We start from the raw sequence: 20,979 nt of genomic DNA, 5'->3' as shown, positions 1-20,979 counted from the left end.
CGGTCACACCGGCCATACGTAAATGGCAGTGACGGTAACGACGAATTAGGAGGAAGGGGTGCATACGTGAACTACAAGCGTATTGGGGATGATCATACTATCATTTTAGAGTGTGCAATCTGGGTCAGAATCCAGCATAATATATTTATAAAAAAGAGGTTCACATAAAAGCACTCATGATAAAGCCGCGCCCGGCCCCTACAACATCATTTTGGATTTTCAGATGATGGGGCGGGTGGCAGGGGTAGGGGGCAAAGTTCGCCCCACTCTTCAAGTACCCCCCCCCCCAAAAGGGCCACTTTTACTATGTAAAGAAGTGCCCCTTCCCCTTTTTAACTCGGATAAGCGCACATTTCATCAACACATGTGCCCCCTTTCCTATCTGATAAGGGCTATTTAGAAAAATGAGGCCCTTCATAAATAAAAAGTGTCCCTTTTCATCTCTGGTAAATGACCATTTTCATATATATGAAGTTAATTCGTTTCACTTCAGTGCGCTCTTCACCTCCGATAATTGCCCCTATTCGAATCTGAGAGATGCTCATTTTACCTTGAAAAGTACCCCTTCCCCTCCTGATAAGTACTCTTTTCATCTATGATGGGTGCCCATTTTCACCTTTGCTAACTGCCCTTTAATTTTGAATCGTGCCCCTTTTCCTTTCTATATAGGGACCTATCCCCTTTTCATAAATACCCCTTTTCACCTCTGATAAATCAATTTCTGATGGATGCCCCTTTTCCGTCGACAAATGCCCATTTCCCATACTCATAAGTGCCCTATCTCACTTCTGGTGAGTGCCTCCTTTCAGGTGTAAGAAGTGCCCAGTTTGAACCTTTGATAATTACTCTTTGTACCTTGACACATGCTCCTTTTCTTTTCTAATAAGTGTCTTTAACCCTTTCGATATGTGTCCCCTTAACCTCTCATCATCGGGGGGGGGGGGGGGGGGCACGTGCCCCCCTAACCTGCTCATCATTAGTCTTGCACCAAATTTAAAGCGACTAAGAGTAATTTCCCCTAAAGCTCGCTCGCTCGCTCGCATTTATAGATGATACAATTATATGTCACTTTAAAACAAATGTTTTTTTAGTCTTCCGTGATGCTTATAACCCCATCATGATTTTTTTTTTCTTCCTCTTTATAAGATGTAATTTTTTTACTCTACGACCTCACAGATCTTACATTTTTTCTCGCTCGCTTTGCTCGCTCGCAAATGAATATTCAGACAATCACACTTAGCCGAAAGTGTGATGCTTAAGCAATAACTTGTATGATATATAAAGAAAAACAAATATTGAAATCGTCCCTGATAATGGGATCACAATGAAAGGGTATATACCAATGTCTAAAAAAATGTATATTTTCGCTTTGAGATTTCGCTTTGTAGGTGCCCTTTTTGTTGGTGCTTTCCACTTTGGAAATAGCTCCTCCGCCCCTGCTTACGCATTAGCGCCAGCGTGTGTGTGTGGGGGGGGGGGGGGGGTTCCTCTCTAGCTCTGAAGCTGATTTTTTTTTATACCTAGATTCGTGCGATTCGGTTAATACTTTTAGAGGGAGTCTGATGGGTGATGTGCCCCCCTCTGAAGCTGACATTTTTTTGGATTTTTGAAACTGGATTCGTGCGTTTTGGTTAACAATTTTTTGGGGAGTCTGATTTGATTTCAAAACACCTGCAGTTAATGCGTGATGGTGTTGCAGCCTCTCTTTCCCCGAAAATTTAAAAATTACCAATATGCATTTGTTATATCTTATCTCGTATATTTTTGTGACAATTAACACTTTTCACAACATACATAAGCTCAAATTTCCGCTCACTCGCTTCGCTCACTCGCCAAATTATTAAACCAGGAAATAGATATTGGGGCAAGAGGCTTCAGCCCCCACTGACGGAAATGTCAAAAAAAAATTGCGCGCGAGCATAACTTGAAAACGGGGAATGTTGATATCGGACAAGAGATGTGACGTGAGCATGTCCCCTTTCCAAAATAATTGTGCCCGTTTGTAGGTACCAATACACTATTAAAGTACAGTGCTTCTAATATGACCTTGTCAGTATTGGTAAGTTTATATAACGGTCTGCACGAATTTCGAATTTCCGGCCCCCCCTATTGGAAAATCCTGGATCCGCGCCTGTAAATCCGTACTGATGGTGATATAAAATGTCATGCGTTTCTAGAAAACTGGTCAATCTATTTTTTCTAATACTTTACCCAAAATTGGTAAGACAGAAATGGGTCTATAATTCCCTTTTTTATGTTTAATACCTTTCTTAAACAGTGGACTGACTTTAGCAATTTTCATTTGATCAGGGAAATTTCCTGTTTCCAATGAAAGATTGAAGATATGTCTTAATGGTTCAGCCATAGACGTAATACAATGGACTATCGACGAAGCAGTTTCTTTGATCCTATGAGTTCCACCATTACGTCTATGGTCAGGAGCAGCTACAGTACATGGTCTATGGTAGTCTTATAGTGCAGACTCACTTTTACGACTGACCAGGGTTTGTGCTTGCAGACTAGTAGAGAAGCATCATCCGAGATGAGAGAAGACAAAGTGATAATAATAGATACATATCAACCATAATACATCTGTGAAGCCCCTCCAAAATAGGGCACCCTAACACATTTTGGTATCTACTGTATCTACTACACATTTTCAGTGCATTACTTTTACCCCTCAAGTGTGAATACATCACACCCCCAGTTATAATGTATCAACCCAAAATCCCCCTAGCTCAGTGGTCAGCCCAGGGTGTCATCATTGTTGCTGATGCGCATACACATTGACTGACCATTGTTCTCTCTCTTTTCATTTCAATTTACAGGTAAGAAAAGATACATTTGATCATTATTATTATTATTGTTACTGTTGTAAGCTCATATGCTGTTGATATGATTGTAATATTCTGGAGAAGATTGGAATGTGGTATCTTCTCATATTGATGAGTTTTTTGTATGATAATTAGTCTTCCTAAACTTTTTGACATCTGCATAGGAACTTGTGTATAGTCACAGCCAGTGTTTTAATGTATATAAACACACTTGTGTTGCAGTTTGGCTGGTTGTAATCTATTATGTAAGAGTCATGAACTCTCCAGGCTTGTTGCCATGACCACTAGAACTTCTGTTTGCTTTAGGATTAACTAGGAGGCTGTTCACACCGCAATGAGATAGCGCGGTCTATCGTAGCACCCCCTTTTTTCTAGCGCGCGCTAGCCCGCGCTATCTCTCGTGGACCACCCCCAAGAGGTGCTCCATTGTTGGCTCGCCGTGACTCGCTGTTGGGCGGACCGAAACGACGTTGTACCTTCCAAACCGCGGAGATAGCGCGGTCTAGCGCGCGCTATCTCTGCCGGTGTGAACAGCCTCCATGAGGCAGTAGCATGCTTGAAGAAAGTGTTATCAGTAATGGGAGACAGTGGTTAGTGACTGTGAGAGTGAAAGGTTTAAATTGGAAAGGACCAAGGGACCAGCTCAGAAATGGCAATGAGGTGTATACAGGGATTCTGTGGGATGTTAGTTATGGCTGAAATGTTGAATCTGCATAGAAGTTTCCATAGGATTGAGGGATCATCTCAACAGTTTAAACTCGCGACTGTAGGATCTCTTCTTAGTATTTTGGCCATGTTTCTATACAGTTTAGATTATAGTTTAATGAGGAACAAACAGTTATATTGATTGTGAGTAGAGTTTAGAATTATTGAAGACTTTTGCTGAAGATATATGATTTAAGCCTGTTAGTATATTGACGTTATTTTAGTAGTTAGTTACATATACATGTATTTCTTCAGTTACAGAGTGTGTTAAAAGGACAAGTCAAAATGAGTTATAATAATCATAAGTCGACTATGAGAGGATGAAGTCCATCCATGATTATGTAAATAGTCATTGTAACTTGACGTATTGCCTTGAAACAAACTCTTAAAGGGGAAGTCCACCCTGAAATTAAGTTAGTTTTAATAGGAGTAGAAAAATGAGAGAAACAAGTCAGTGAAAGTTTGAGCAAATTCCGATTAAAAATAAGGAAGTTAGGATTTTTGAAGTTGTGATCAATCAAACACAAATTGGCAACTCTATGACGTATCATGCGAGCTCAACTTCCATTTGCTCAGTACTAAAAAAATCTAAAATTTTCATTTTCCCTCAAGAAAAATTTCAACCATACATGCACCCTAAATATAATAATTGCAAATATGTTTCTATCCTCCCCCTGCAAGGAACAAATATATATTCCGTCATCAATAACGAAGAAAACATGATTTTATGGAATATTATGCACAAAGCAAATGAAGGAGAGCTCGTATAATAAGTCACAGAGTTGCCAATTTGTATTTGATTGATCACAACTTCAATAATTCATAACTTTCTTATTTTCATTCAGAATTTGCTCAAACTTTCACTCACCTGATTTTCTTATTATTCTGCCTCTATCGAAACAAACTTATTTTGGGGGTGGACTTTCCCTTTAATAAATTATCATTGTTGCTGATGCCCATACACATTGACTGACCATTGTTCTCTCTTTTCATTTCAATTGACAGTTTTAACGCCCTCCCATCGAGGGAGCGGTAACGCATCCTATAAACAGACTTTCATTAATCTTATGTTGTGTTCTTCTTAATCTTCATTGCTCAAGAAGTGAAAGGACCACTTACAAAAAAAAAGTAATGAGGGGTCCTGTGTATACCCTACATGTATGATCATTATTATTATTATGTAGTGCTTTGAATGTGCATTAGACATCGTTCTTCTACACACAGGACCTCCTGTAAATAAGGACAAATCCCTTTGTAAACAAAGAAAGGGAAGAACTAGAATGAAATATCCCCTCCACTATTATACACTTGCAACATGAACTTAGTTCCATTTCCTTTTTAGTGAATTAATAGGTGGTCGTTTAATATTTGTGTGCTAAATATCCTGAAAATTTTACCTGCATGGGACTTTCAGCTTCATCTTGCAAATAAAAGAAATGTTGTAATGTCTACTCATCAGTTAACTCCTTCCAGCTCTTCATCAGTTTCAATCTGTTGGAACAAAAAGAAAACAAAATCAATATGACAATCAAGGCGTCCTTTTCTCCTTAACAAATTAAAAATAGATCTAGCATAAAAGCTATTTTTCATGTCATGGTTGGCCTTAATTTTAATATGGTGTGGAAATCAACATTCCAATTTAATGAACCACAGTACAAATTAAAATTAAATGGAAGATTTAACTTGTGCTTCAAAAAGTGCTATATGGCCTATACATATAAAGTGGTCTTAAGTAGAATTGGTTTATTAAGACAAGAAGAAGTGGACTACATAAGTAAACATAATTGTGGACTAGGGGTGTTCTCTTACACAAACAAATAGATTTATCAACATGAACTGCACAATTTGGAGAAGAAAGAATCTTTGTTTTTTCTCTTCACTCATATTCTCTTATGTTATTCTTTGTTTTAATCATTCTATCACTTTCTCTTTCTGTCTTTCCTTATGTTATTCTTTGTTTCTTCCTTTTATTCTTATGTTATCCTTTTTTTTCCCCCTTCTATTACATTCTCTTATGTTATTCTTTGTTTCAATCATTCTATCAATTTCTCTTTCTGTCTATCTATGCTCAAAACAGGAGTCGACAGTCGGCCGTAAACAATTCCAAAAAGCGCGCGCCGAAGTTGACCTATACTTCCTGGGTCAAACTGCGAGTGTGATGCGCAGTGGCTGGGCTCGACATGAGCTAGAATCAGCGTTGATGAAAAATCGCTTGAATGCTAACCGCAGTGACCTTGTTTTTTGTAACAGCGTTTTGATTTGTGATTCATGTTTGTGATTCTAGCTTCGAAAATTTGATTGAACGCACCCTAAGTCACAGAGTGATTGACGACTGGAACTCTTTGCCCAAAGTAGTAGTTCAGGCTCCCACCATAGACGCCTTCAAAACCAGGCTTGATCATTGCTGGAAGGAACAGTGTCATATCTCTCAATACTCGAACTGATTTCTTCAATTTCTTTGCTCCTGGGACATTGTACATGGTACATTGTCCAGTCAAGATGCAACCTCTTGCCCCTCTGCCTCCCTGACTTGTATATAATGAGAATTATTATTAAAGAGTATTAGTACAAGAAGATAGACCAAGAAGATAGACCTGGAAGCTCGACTGCTGTCTCAGCATTCTTCCAGTATTTGCGGTAAAGTAAAGTAAGATCTAGTAGGTCTAGACTCTAGTATAATGACAACTTGACAAGCACGCTGGACCCACACAAAATCTAAATATTAAATAAGCAAATCCTAGTGTTGATGTTTTTTGAATATTTTTTATTAATAAGTTCCAGGTTTAGTCTACATCTAAATGAAATAGGATTTGGAGTTGTTTGATTATCAATGGTCACAGATAATTTTGGTCTAAATAAAGTTGACACGCACCGGGTACCGATGATGCAACTGAGCTGAGCGAACGGATGGCACTGATATTGATAAGTACTAAAGCCATCAGAGTCCACATCTACTAAAGATTTAACAAGAATTAATCCACTTGGATTATCAAAAAAAAATCATGCTTCGTAGATTATTTTAGGGTGTAACGTTAAATCTAGATTTAAATTAAATCGATGGTTGGTGAATTGGATTCATGATGACGATCGAATCTGAAATAAAACTTAATTAGAAAGTTTGATCTTGATGCAGATGAGCTCCGAAATTCCCCGGGGTGGGCGGCCTGCCGGAACCCCGGGGCCCTATAGTACTATAGGGTGAAATGACGGCAAACCGCAGTCAGACTACTTCATGACGATGAAAATCAAAGTGCAATTTCAAGAGCAATATTTTCCTAGTCTTTTCCCTAAAAATCTGTTGAGAACTGTCTCAAAATGTAATGAAATTACCGTAGATCACGAAGACTATTGCATCTTTTTCAAAATTGATGACTAAATTCACTTAATCTACTCATATTTCAATCAATTACTCACCCATTCTTGATGAACTAAATCTTCAAATGATCCAAAAGAGGCGGAGCCTATTCCCGTTCGTGTCATGGTTTCCGCGCATGCTGCTTTCCGTCTAGTAATTATATTTAAACGTCTTTGGAATAAACTATTAATGAAAATAATCACTTAGTTATTACAAAACTAGCTAGATTAGGGAGTGTATGCCGTTCCGAGGACCGTATGTATATTGCTATTTTCAATTCTCTGTTTGTATTTGGCTTCATGGAGTAATTCATCCTTTAAAAAGTGATTCTCTTCATTCCGCAGCAAAGTACATGTACAATGTAGGTACTTACGAACGTACTCGTATACATGTGTATTATGACACACTACGCACGCCGCACGTCTGTGACATAGGGACTAATGAATATTCATGACTCCACTAAAGCTCGTGCCATATATGCTATCTTTTCAGCTGAGCTGAGCCTGAGATCGAAAGGAGCCTGAGATCGAAAGAAGACTGAAGTCGTAAGAACTAAATTTCCTTTGCCAGCTGACAGTTCAAGTTCACGTTCAAGATGACAGACGGCCCTCCAAATCCAGCAGAAAACGGGGGGATTTTGTCTCAAACTTTTTTCTGGTGAGTTAGTTCCCCAACGTACGCACCGGTCACTTTATTACACTGCATTAATTATTATGAATGGGGCGGAGTGGGGCATATCAGCTGAGCCTTTTGAACAACGCGCGCAGCTAGCCTGCTACCTCGGCGCATGCCGACTTTGACTGAGAGTGATAATATGTGTACATGTAGTTGTATGAGTGGAGTGCTAGTACTAGCAGTATGACGCATGATGGGTGGGGGGGGGGTTGTCTTGACACTTAAAGGGAAATTGCTCTTAGTCGCTTGAAATTGGGGGCAAGTTTAATGATGAGAGGAAATGGGGACACTTAAAGGTGTTACAAAGTTTTGATAAATTTTGAAAATTGGCCGGATAGTGATTCTTACAATTTTGATATATCTGGATGCCCCTATGGATATAAGCACTAAAAAAATTAGCCCCTTAAACACTTCTGCTTTCGAGAAAAAATGAAAATTCAAATTTACCGGTGCTCCCAGTAAATTTTGATAAATTTCAAATAGCGCCTACAACCAAACGATGGTAGCTGCGACCATGACAATCTCAGAATATGTAGTTGTGATATTTTCCAAACGGTAATAACAATCCGTTCGATTTTATTCAAAGAACATTGTTTTACAGCTAAATTAATATATTGACCTTGAGAGGCCGCTATACAACATAAGCAGTTTATTATTTACAATTTCATCACTTTAGACTTGATTTCAACCGCGACAACGATCACTGAATATTGTAGGATCGCAATGTATGCTTCAAATATGTTCATTTGAACCAAATTCATGACCCCATACCAAAACTTTGTATTACCTTTAATGACTTATCGAAAAGGATAATCAGAAAAGTAAACGAGCATGTAGTAATGTAGGCCTACGTGTCAAAGTGTACAAAAGTAATTATCAGAGGTGAAAATGGGGCACTTCTTGCACCTAAAAAAGAGGCACTCATCGGGGATGAAAAAAGGCACTTGTGAGAATGGAAAATGGGCATTTTGTTGATGGAAAAGGGGCACCCATCAGATTTTGATAGGGGCATTTATAAGAGGTGAAAAAGGGCATTTATGAAAAGGGAATATGTCCCTTATTAGATTGTACAATATTGTTGTACAATTGTTAAAAGGGAAATTATCAGAGGTGAAAAGGGGCACTGACCAGATATGAAGAGGGGACTTATTATAATGAAAAAGGGGCACTTATATTAAAGGAAAATGTGAATTGTTGAAGAAAAGGGGCACCGATCAGATTTTAATAGGGGCACCTTTAGGAGCTGAAAGCAGGCTTTTTATGAAAAGGGGAGAAGTGGCTCTTATTTTTAAAAAAGAGGCACATGTTAAAATGAATGGGGCACTTATCAGAGATGAAAAAGGGTAAGTATGAGAAGGGGAAGGGTCACTTATATAAGAAGGAAAAAGAGCACGTATTAGATAGGAAAAGGGGCATGTGTCAAAATAAATGGGGCAGTTTATTAGAGTATAAAAGGGACACTCATCAGGGATGAAAAAGGTATGTATCGGGGGAGGAAGGGGCAATTGTAAAAGTAAAACATGTATCTCTCAGATTTGAATAGGGGCAATTATTGTAGGTGAAAGGGGCACTTGTGAGAATGAAAAGGGACAATTTTCATACTGTAGGTCAAAAGGGGGCATTTATTAGAAGGGGAAGGGGCCCTTTCTTTATAAATGGGGGCATTTATCATAAGGAAAAGGGGCACTTATTACAAAGGAAATGGGACACATTTGGAAATATAAGGTGCGCTTATCCGAGTTAAAAATGGGTAGTTATTACAAAGGAAAGGGGGCACTTGTCAAAGTAAAAGGGGCACCTCTCAGACCTCACTGACAATTGGGTTTCTGACACTTCTGCTTCAGACTGCCTGGATTCACAACAGACGAGAACTCTTTAAATAATTATGAACTGGGCATTTTTAGAGCGAAACGGAAATCAATAATTCAATCAATATAACTGTTTTATGCTGACGTTCTCTCTCTTTCTGTCTTTCTCTTTCTCTCTCTGGTATCATTTCATCATACATAGTTGGCTATTGCCATTCTTCAAGTATGGCTACAGAAACACGTTGGAGCAGCCTGATCTCTATCGGATATGCAGCGAAGATGATTCCAATTTCCTCGCTGATAGACTTGAAAGGTAAGAGATTTTGATTTATTGTATTTAACAATTATTTTTTATTTACTAAGTTTATAGATAAATATTCATATTTGACGATGTCCCCTGAAAAGAATTGCTTTTCAAGTTTCTTGATATTAAAAGTACTTGGAAATGAATCCCTTTAAAGAGTAGTTGTTTTCAGGGGACATTGCATCATAATATCTTCTTCCTAACTGACATACATGTATAAATAATGAGAAAGCTCACAAATTATTTTTCATCTTGTCCAGAACTCGACCTTCTCTTTAAAGCTGCCAATTCATGTACATGTAACACGTTTCTTATTATTTCTGAAATTTTCAAATCATTTTGTTTTTGGTACTTGTCCTGAAGTTATTACGCTGATGTCAGTCTACATGTAGATTTTCCCTATAAAGTCTACAAATAATAACACCTAAACACTATAAATGTAAAGAATACTGTTTCATAATTGTTAACCAAGCTTTACATGCATAAAGCTGGTGATTCCTGGTTGTTGTTTTTTCTCTTTTTTTCGTTCTGTTTTCCTTTATTTTGTTTTTCCTTTCTTTCCTTGATTCATTTTTTCTATCTTTCAATCTTTCCTTATTTTTTAATTTCATTCATTCATTCGTTTGTTCTTTCTTTCATTGTTCAGAAACTGGAACAAGGAGCTAAGGGCACATGAGAATCATGAAAAGAAACCCAGCCTCCTCCGAGCTTTAATCAAAACCTTCATACGCCCAGTAGCCTTTTCAGGGGTCATAGTTTTCTTTGAAGTGAGTTGGCTGAAAACAAAACAATAATTTATTCTTGTATAGCGCATCACACATTATGATATAACGTCCCTATGTGCTTCCAGAGAGGTTCAGAAATTATTACCCTAGCTTTAGCTCTGGCAGCTGTTTTCAGCGCACAATGCGATTCAAGGAATCGCCCATTTACGTCACCTGGGTGGAGTGTGGCAAAGGTAGATTAACGTCTTGCCAAAGGACATTAGTGTTGTGGCAGGGATTCGAACCCTGTACGTTGTGGTTCATAGTCTGGAGACTTATCCACTGGACCACAACACCTCTACAAATGCAGAATAACCAAACACACACAGGTTACTTAGCCTGCGTCTATGATATGGGAGGGGCAAGTTCACTAACAAGACTTCAGTCATCCATCTGGGTTGGATTTGAACCGCAATCTTTGGTTCGACAAGCAGATGCCGTATTGAATGAGCCAACACAGCTCTTTCAATCTTCTAAAACTGACTTGAATCTTTTTCTGTTACCCCCTAGGAATTCTTCTTCCAGATGTCCAAGAAAGAGAAAGAAAATGACTTGAATCCTTTTCTGTCGCTCCCTGGGAAGCGTTGTATTCTTCCCGATGTCCAAGAAAGAGAAAGAAATAACTTGAATCCTTTTCTGTCGCTCCCTGGGAAGCCCTGTATTCTTCCCGATGTCCAAGAAAGTGAAAGAAATAATTTGAATCCTTTTCTGTCGCTCCTTGGGAATCCTTACTTCTTCCAGATGTCCAAGAAAGAGAAAGAAAAAACTTGAATCCTTGTTTTTCTCTCTCCCCAGGAATGTGTCTTCAAACTCCTTCAACCCATCATTCTCAGCTTCCTCATCACCTACTTTTCTCCGGAGCCAAAAATCACAACCACTCAGGCTTACCTCTGTGCCGTGGGGATGGTCCTATGCGGAGCCCTTGCTACAAAAATGCACCATCCCTACGTATTTCGGATGGCCAGGGTCGGCATGCAGGTCCGCATCGCAACCAGTGCTCTGGTCTTCAGAAAGGTAAGCTAGCTTTCAAGGGTATTTCCAAACTTTTTCTTATCTCGAACTATTTTGTAGTGCGGGTCTCCATGCTAATTTGACGGAAGGGAGTGGTTCTGCCTGGTTGGTATTGAATAAGGGTCTGCAGGTCTGAGCTCTTAATGTATGTGAACCCATTGCTTACTTAAACCAACTGGCCCTCTTATGCAGCCTAAGGCACTGATAGTCAGTACGGGGGTACGTAATTAGATTTTGCGTATCCTAGAGGTGTTTCTCAAAGATCCTAAGTTGAACTTATCTCTAAGTTGGACTAAACAACTATGGATAGTCGTTAGCATCTATGGAAATATTTTGTAAAAGTTTTTTTTAAAGGCATGAAATGTTGATACAAATCATTCATTAAATATGCGAATCTGGTTTCCATTCGATAACTTTAGTATTGTTTGACGGATTTTAATGAAATTTAATATGAAGGTACATGGTATCAAAATACATGTACAGCCTAAGTTCGATTTCTGAGTATGTAGATCAAAAGTGAAAGGTCATAGCTCATTAAATATGCAAAAAAACACCTACTTAATATATGTGAAAATGTGGTTAACTTCCTTGCCTAGTAATATAATAGTATAGTCCAATGGAGGTAACTTGTTCTGACGTATATAGGCCGTTTGTACCCTGCGAGGGGATGCTACGCTTTGCGTTGACTTGTTGTTAACGTTGTTGTGTTGTTGTTGTTGTCGTCGTCGTCATTGTAAACGGTAAAACCCCTCATGGGAAATTGGCTTTCGGATTAATTAGTGATAGTTACAGAATTCATGGCTTTCATTTTGCCAAAAATTGAGAATCTAATTTAATATTCAGAACTATTGAAAAGACTAGTGGAAGAAATATCAAAGAACTTACTTCCAGTGAAATTGCAGATATGAGTCTGATATAAGTCATAACTTTTGAATTATTAAGAATTTTAAAAATGTCTAATGGTTCTTTTGCCCCCTTGTATTATTTATTTATTTGTTTGTTTGATTTTATTTTCGTACAGTCTTTACGTCTGAGTCATTCAGCTTTTGGACAAACAACAGTCGGGAAGTTGGTCAATATTCTATCCAGTGATGTGAATAGATTTGATATGGTGAGTTAACCCTTTCAGGACAGGATTTTTATTTTCAGGGCTAGATTGATCACAAATTGTTCTTCAAATCGGCAACAATAATATATTTTTTTATTGCTATTTTGTTAGATAAAAGGTGATGTCTCTGAAAATAATATAAGTGGGAGAGAATGTCAAAAATTTGATAAAATGCACAATTTTGATTAACAAAAAATAAGATTTTGAATGCCTCAACATGTTGCCAATTTAAAGATTTTAAAGATATTTTCTGTAACGGGTTAAGTGTGAATTCTATCTTTACATGGTGGGCAAGTTCAAGATATTTGATAATTTTGTGTCCCACACTTTACCAAGTATCTTGGACTTGTGATTATTATCAACGCTCTAAAGTATTATTTTCATTCAGAATCTCAGATCTGTCCGATCCAAGCAAGTCTTTATTTTTTTTTATTATTCATTTATTTACCACGTGAAGGATGGAGCACCCTTATCAGCGTGTGAGCTATTTTTTGTAGGGGTCCACGTGAAGTATATGAACTTATCAGGGGGTGTTTCATAAAGATCCTAAATCAAACTTAACTCTAAGTTGGATTTAAAAATTATGGAGAGCCATTGTAGCCTTCAAATGAAATATATTCAAAAGCAAAAAATCAAGTATTTTAGACTTTTTATAAATTCTACATCAAGAACATGAAATCTTCTTAATATTATAAAATATGAATGATTTGAATCAACATTTTATGCCATTTAAAATTACTTTTGTAAAATATTTTCATAGATGCTAACGGCTTTCCATAATTATTAAGTCCAACTTAGAGATAGTTCAACTTTGGATCTTTGTGAAACACCCCCAGGTATATGAAAATGTTTTGTGTAGTCTGTAATGTGTGGAAAAAATACCATGGAATTAATGCTTGCACAGGCGATACCCCGACAAGTATCAGAAATATTTAGTACTAGGGTCAGGGTTAGGGTTTTAAAAGGTCATTCTCTTAGTCCTTTTGGAATTCTGTATCCTTCTAAAGGGAAATCCAACCTTGATAGCAAACTTCACTAGAAGAAAGTAGAAAAATCAAAGAAGCCTACTGGTGAAAGTTAGTATGAAATCGGACACATTCTTGAAAGTTGCAGTCACTATATAGGTAATGGCTCTTCAAATTGGCTGAATTATTAATGTTCCAACACACACAATTTTTGGAGGCTGGTCCGACTTGTAATAATATACTCTCCATGATATATTTTGAGTAGTGCCTCAAGGGTGAAGGTGCTTGGGAGAAACAAAACAGAAATGATTGAAAATAATATCGCTAGTGACATTCGTTTGTCTCGCAATGTATGGTCAACAAGGAATCTAAAAGATCATGACGTTTCGTGCGCCGCTGCCACACTTTGTCAGGTGATAAAATATATTGTAAGCAAGCGTGTTTTATACTCTACAGGTGAACCGGCGGTCAAATAATTCGATCAATAATTAGAACAATAACGGATAAGGCCTATTGGCCGAAGCACACAGGGGCTCAAACAATCAACTAGCCGCTGGCTCGGTGCGGGCTGGCTGGATGGGGAGTGTCATGGCGGCGTATCCTACGCATCCAAAATTTGGGGATATCGATCCAGTTGTCTCTGTTGAAATTTTCGGGATTGAGACGGATATTGATTACCGGTAGTGATATTTCTGCACATGACAAACAGGAGAATAATCTGTAACACAATCCACTGACAAAATTGACAAATTTCAGATTCATATAGCTGTAGTGATCTCATATTTCAAACATTCATAACTTTCTTAACATTGGTCCGATTTATTTCAAACTTTCATCATTCTGTTTCTCTGATTTGGTCTGCTTTCATTATCTGGCTTGTCAGTATCAAGTCTTGCCTTCTAGATGGCTGCAGACATAGCTACACCTCCATCTATCCAGTTAATATAACAATCTTTCTTTCAGTTGTTGCTTTTCGTGCACGACGTCTGGATTGGTCCTCTGCAGCTGACAGTCGTATTAATCATACTCTTTAAAAACATGGGACCATCCTGTCTGGTAGGATTCGTCATCCTTCTCTGTCTAGCTCCTCTCCAAGGATGGATGGGAAAACTATTCTCCAAGTTCAGGTAATATTTCTTTTATTTTTCTGTATGCAACAAATCCTGCAGTTTACCAGCTTACTCATCTGAATGAGGCTCTTAAGAGTTTACAAGACACTCTCTTAATAGCCAACTCAAGACTGTTTCATTTAATGAATATAGCCACGCACACATGCTACTTTAAAGTGACTCGGTAACATTGCCTCAGATTCCAAAAAAAAATTCTGGATTTACCCTTACAAAAAAAACCTAATGGTAAATGAATGGTGTTTGAATGGTAGCATCAATGGTAAATGGTATTTCAATGGTGTGCCAATGCTGGATTCTGTATGGTGAATGGTGTTTCAATGATAGAGTCTGTATGGGGAATGGTGTTTCAATGGTGGAATTGTATGGTCAATGGTGTTTCAATGGTAGCGTCTGTATGGTGCATGGTGTTTCAATGGAAGAGTCTGTATGGTCAATGGTGTTTCAATGGTAGAGTCTGTATGGTGAATGGTGTTTCAATGGTGGAATTGTATGGTCAATGGTGTTTCAATGGTAGAGTCTGTATGGTCAATGGTGTTTCTATGGTAGAATTGTATGGTCTATGGTGTACCAATGGTGGAATTATGGTCAATGCTGTTCCAATGGTGAGTCTGTATGGTGAATAGTGTTTCAATGGTGGAATTGTATGGTCGATGGTGTTTCAATGGTAGAGTCTGTATGGTGAATGGTGTTTCAATGGTGGAATTGTATGGTCAATGGTGTTTCAATGGTGGCGTGTGTATGGTGAATGGTGTTTTAATGGTGGAATTGTATGGTCAATGGTGTGCCAATGGTGGATTCTGTATTTGTGAATGGTGTTTCAATGGTAGAGTCTGTATTGTAAATGGTGTTTCAATGGTGGCGTCTGTATGGTGAATGGTGTTTCAATGGTAGAGTCTGTATGGTGAATGGTGTTTCAATGGTCGAGTCTGTATGGTGAATGGTGTTTCAATGGTAGAATTATATGGTCAATGGTGTTTCAATGGTAGAGTCTGTATGGTGAATGGTGTTTCAATGGTGGAATTGTATGGTCAATGGTGTTTCACTGGTAGTGACTTTGAGAAAACTAGGTGTCCCTAATACTTTGAACTACAATGTGATTTCGCTTTATTTTGGGGGAATTTTTCTTCATGATCAATGTTTCAAAGCTTTAGTTTTTTCTTCAGTTTGGAGTAATTTTGGATCTGATATGTGTCTCTTTACCGTGAGTAACTGCTGTTTTGTGCCTGTGGTCCCACTCATATGACTATGTGATATACATTATTATACATTTGCTCACATGAACATATGTTATTGTTAATAAAGGCAGCTTATAAATCATTCTATTTTATTACAAAAAATTGAAATATTACCGTATTAGGGGCACACCTTTAGAACTTTTATCAAGTTATTTATCTAATTGTAAACAATTAACAATTATTAATGAAGCTGCCCCTTACAAAAAAATGTTCAATGGTATACCAATGGTATACCATTTGGAAGTACCACTGAAAATACCATACGGATACCATTCACAAACACCATTTAAATACCATTCGGAAGTACCAATGAAAATATCATACAGATACCATTCACAAACACCGTTTAAATACCATTCAGATACCATTGAGATTATGCTTGAATGGGCACCATTCATCTACCAGTGAAATACCATTCAACCTAATAATAATTTTTTGGACGCTCATTTGCATAATCACCAATGGTAGATGAATGGTACTATTTACACCATTGAAATTTGAATATGAAATATGCAAATTTTGTAACATTAATCTACCATTCACCATTGGCATGGTAGGCCAATGGTGGATGTTGAATGGTAGGCCAATGGTGAATGGTAGATTGGCCTACCATTCACCATCCACCATTGGCCTACCAAACATCCACCATTGGCCTACCATGCCAATGGTGAATGGTAGATTAATGTTACAAAATTTGCATATTTCATATTCAAATTTCAATATTGTAAATAGTACCATTCATCTACCATTGGTGATTATGCAAATGAGCGTCCAAAAAATTATAATTAGGTTGAATGGTATTTCACTGGTAGACGAATGGTGCCCATTCAAGCGTAGCGAGCGTAATCTCAGTGGTATCCGAATGGTATTTAAATGTTGTTTGTGAATGGTATCTGTATGGTATTTTCAGTGGTACTTCCGAATGGTATACCATTGGTATACCATTGAACATTTTTTATGTAAGGGTATACAGCTCATGCTGCAATCATAATTATAAACCTGTAGGTCAGTTAGGAGTCCCATGACTTTTACAAGCCGATCGCCTGTCTGATTATCAAGATATTTATGATTGGAAATCGAAATTTCATTTTTATATTCTGGTTGGTTTTTATTACACCACAGTCTATTGTGGAAAATGAGTATGATAAAACTGGCCTCTCAAAGATTTTTACTTTTTTGAGGCACTTCATGATCATTTTGAAGCGCAATTTTTTTTAGGGCTTCAATATTGCACCCTATCACATACAGACACTGATAACACCTAGGGCCATGCATCTCAGATTTAACATTGTTAAATGATGCCTTTAAGGAGCCGCAATAGATGACTGGTAGAGCATTGGCCTTGTAACCTCGAGGTCCCGGGTTCGAATTTCGAAACCAAGTCAATGCGCTCGTGCCCTTTGGTAAGGCTTTAATCCTCATTGCCAAGTCTTTCGGAGAGGACTTAGAGCCGTCGGTCCCCTGGTGGCTTAATTACAACCATACACATGCTTTCTTTTTAGCAGTCAGATAAAACAAACACAAACAAAAAACAATACTGTCATTAATAAATATTTAGGAGGCCGGGATTTGTTGATGTTTTTAGTATGAAGTTATTATGCAGTGTCATTGGTATTCCTGTCTGTTTTTATTCTAATTTTTTAGGGACAAGACAGCCCTATTGACCGATGAGCGTGTGCACATTATGAATGAGATCATCTCGGGAATGCGGATCATCAAGATTCATGCATGGGAATTCCTTTTTTCAGACCTGGTCAGAGAATCAAGAAGGTATTTACAGATATTTGAAATAATCAAATCAAATCGTCACATCAAAATATTTTGGAATAGAGCTATTATTAAATATTCACGAAAGTTTTGCATCACAATCATATCACAGCACATATCATTGTTCATAAAGCAGACATAAACATCCATGATTAAACATTAATTTGGAAGAACAGCATTCTTGTCACTGCTTGAAAACAAACTCTGATTGAATATTCATTTGATTGAAAGGCAGGAAATTCCATATGTCAGGGCCACTATGTATAATTGATTTATGTGCCATAGCAGTTTTCGGATTGGATAGGTGAAATTTATTTGACTGTCTGGTAGAATAAGAATGTAAGCCTTTGTTTTTCTTTAAAAGGTCAGTAATCTACCCATTCTTCTATCCATCCATCCCTTTATCCTTCCATGATTGTTTTCCTTCTATCATTTCATCTACATGTTCATCCATGTACTCTTCCATCCATCCTACCATACATGTACATTCTTTCATTCATCTTTCCATCTGTTCATCTATTCATCTTGATTAATTTATCTTCCATTAATCATCTATCCATTTATTCATCCCTCCATCTATCCATCCATTTATTCATCCATTCATCCATTCTTCCATATATTGCTTTTCATCCTTCTGGATCAGTGACAACTCATGGCTCAGTAACTTGCAATATCCTGTTTGAATCGGATAGGTACTGTAGTATTTATTTATTCAATCAACAACAGATCGTAAAGAGAAAAAGAACATTTACTCCATTGTTTAAACCATTTCCATTTCCATGAACATATGACTAATAAATCAGTTGTTTTGTTTGGAGATGAAATAGTAATATCTATCATCGGAGTATGAAGGTCAAAGGTCATAGTCATGCCCCAAATTGGTTTAGTTTAGTGCTTTAAAAGTACACATTCATGAATCAATTTGACCTGACCTACTTAAATATTATTTATAATAAGTATTATAAATTCACCCTTTCATAGAAACTCAAAAAATTACCCTTGACCTTGTCAATATAAATTAGTATTTTGTACCAACTGTTTAATAGATCATAATCTAGAGTTTGTATTGTCCAAAGTTTGTTGGTTCTCATTCTCATAAACTAACTTTGTGGCAGGACGTTGTGATTTTTCAGTTCGTTATTCTGCATTCACAGACAGTAGAAAATGGGCTGCAAACGTGGCTCAATCCATCTTGCTTGTAGTGCAATAAAATGGAGATGTTGTAGAGTGAAAACAAATTTATGATGCTAAGCGGCTTTTCTAATTCTTGAAGTACATGCATGTCTTGTGCATAAATTACTGCGTCGTCCATTTAACGAAGAACAAGAAAATCAGGAAAATCTTATTACATGAAAATGAAGTCGCCTTCAAACAATCGCTTGGCGAAACATCCTTCCTTTCATCTACCTCTTCATTTTACCTCTTGTCTTGTTATTTACGTGTTCATCCATCCTTCCATCCTGTCCCTTACAAAAATGTCCTGTGGTAATACCACAGGATTACCACAGGACTGTACCACACTACTTTACCACACAACTTTACCACATAATGGTAAATTGGGACATTCCAATTTACCACAGGAATACCACACGCCAGTTACCACATAAAATTACCACACAAATTACCACAGGAATATTTCTGTGGTAATTTGTGTGGTTTTTTTGGACATTACCACTGGACAGTTACGTCCCAATTTACCACAGGAATACCACAGGAATGGATTAACATGTGGTAACAGTTACCACAGAAGGGATTAGTATGTGGTACTAGATACAGTTACCACAGGGACTACCACACAGCAGTTACCACACACATTACCACAGAACTACCACACGCCAGTTACCACAGGATTACCACACACCAGTTACCACAGGAATACCACATGCCAGTTACCACATAAAATTACCACACAAATTACCACAGGAATATTTCTGTGGTAATTTGTGTGGTAATATCAGGTACCACAGGAAATATCAGCTTACCACAGCCAACCGTTGACATTACCACAGGAGTCTAGTGACATTACCACACGAGTTGCTGTGGTACATAATATTCCTGTGGTATTTTGTGTGTTAAAATCAGGTACCACAGGAATTACCACAGAACATATTTGTAAGGTGTCTTTTATCCTTTTTCCCATACATCCATCCGTCTGACGCCTTCAGGAAAGAAATGGCCAAAGTGATGCGCTCTACCTACTTGCGTTCTTTCAACTTCACAGCCTCCACATCTGCCACTGCTATCATCTCCTTCGCCACCCTTACTGTCTACGCCCTCACCGGTCACGTGCTCACGCCCAGCATCGTCTTTCTCGCCATCCCACTCTTCAATGCCGTCCATATCACGATCTTTGTCTGCATACCCTCCTGCATAATGTACGGCAGTGAGGGGCTCATTGCTGTGCGCAGAATACAGGTTAGAAATTTCTTATATTCTTATTTGTGAATTCACAAGCCTCATGCAATCGTGTACTTCATTCTGCAGTCATTAAAACCCTTTTCAGGACAATCTTTCCATATTTTGTGATGTGACTCAATACATTTTTATTCAGAGGCCCCCAAGAATATACCAGGGGGTGTTTCACAAAGATCCTAAGTCGAACTTAACTCTAAGTTGGACTAAAACATTATGGAGAGCCATTTGTGGCATTAAAATAAAATATTTTCAAAAGCAAAAATTCAAAGATTTTGGACTTTTCCAGGCAAAAACTTAAGTTTTTCATTTCGGGGGCTCCATTTCAAATTTTGGGGAAATTTTCGGGTGCTACTTTTTTAACTTTCGGGGGCTCTTTTTTTCCATTTCGTGGGCTCTTTTTTCTGGGGCTACTTTTTCATTAATTCATAAAAGGATAGGCCTACAGTTTGTTAAGATTTGTTTAGTAGGCTAAGGTTTCGGGCTTCCTGCTTCATAATTGCCTATCAAAAAAGAAACCCCTTTTTTCTAGTTCAATAACTAAGTTTTCATGCCTTGATTTGATGCAAGAACTGTAACATAATAGACCCCAGATTGTGATTATTTCTGGCCATGAATTTCGATGATCATTTTTCAAAATAAAATTTTCACAAGAAAATCAGACAGTCGTTTAAAAACGTAGACATTAGTAATACTTTTACTAATTCTAAGCTCAGGTTTCGTACATCTATTCATGAAACTATATTGAAATCGCGGCAATAATGATGCAAACCAACAAATAACAATTTCGAAGTGTCAAATCTCTTCGACTCGAGCTCAGCTAGCGAGCTAACTCCGGGAAGCTCCAACACCGGCGCCGCAGTGGCCCCGCCGGTGTTGGAGCTTCCCGGAGTTACTAGCGAGCTA

At 37.8% G+C, this 20,979-nt stretch overlaps 1 protein-coding gene across 4 annotated transcripts in view; it reads left to right on the top strand.

Annotated features, from left to right (window-relative positions):
* The first annotated feature begins 2,140 nt into the window (after positions 1–2,140).
* The window catches only part of LOC579421 (multidrug resistance-associated protein 4), a 53,905-nt gene continuing 35,066 nt past the window's right edge, over positions 2,141–20,979 (top strand). Inside the window, exons 1-9 of one of the 4 annotated variants that reach the window (XM_030982370.1) lie at positions 2,141–2,828; positions 7,387–7,551; positions 9,580–9,690; positions 10,328–10,448; positions 11,241–11,459; positions 12,478–12,567; positions 14,493–14,656; positions 17,539–17,664; positions 19,827–20,076. In XM_030982370.1, the coding sequence (XP_030838230.1) occupies positions 7,490–7,551; positions 9,580–9,690; positions 10,328–10,448; positions 11,241–11,459; positions 12,478–12,567; positions 14,493–14,656; positions 17,539–17,664; positions 19,827–20,076 (1,143 nt within the window). In that variant the 5' untranslated portion in view covers positions 2,141–2,828; positions 7,387–7,489. Of the gene's footprint in view, positions 2,829–6,951; positions 7,552–9,579; positions 9,691–10,327; positions 10,449–11,240; positions 11,460–12,477; positions 12,568–14,492; positions 14,657–17,538; positions 17,665–19,826; positions 20,077–20,979 lie in introns of those variants that run through there. The other 3 variants (XM_030982371.1, XM_030982369.1, XM_030982372.1) reach the window with 3 other exon arrangements.

The sequence above is a fragment of the Strongylocentrotus purpuratus genome, unplaced genomic scaffold, assembly GCF_000002235.5.
Source record: "Strongylocentrotus purpuratus isolate Spur 01 unplaced genomic scaffold, Spur_5.0 spur5_scaffold_12, whole genome shotgun sequence".
Taxonomy (NCBI): Eukaryota; Metazoa; Echinodermata; class Echinoidea; order Camarodonta; family Strongylocentrotidae; genus Strongylocentrotus; species Strongylocentrotus purpuratus.
Note: the sequence above shows the minus strand (reverse complement) of the source record. Positions and strands in the feature narration are given on the sequence as shown.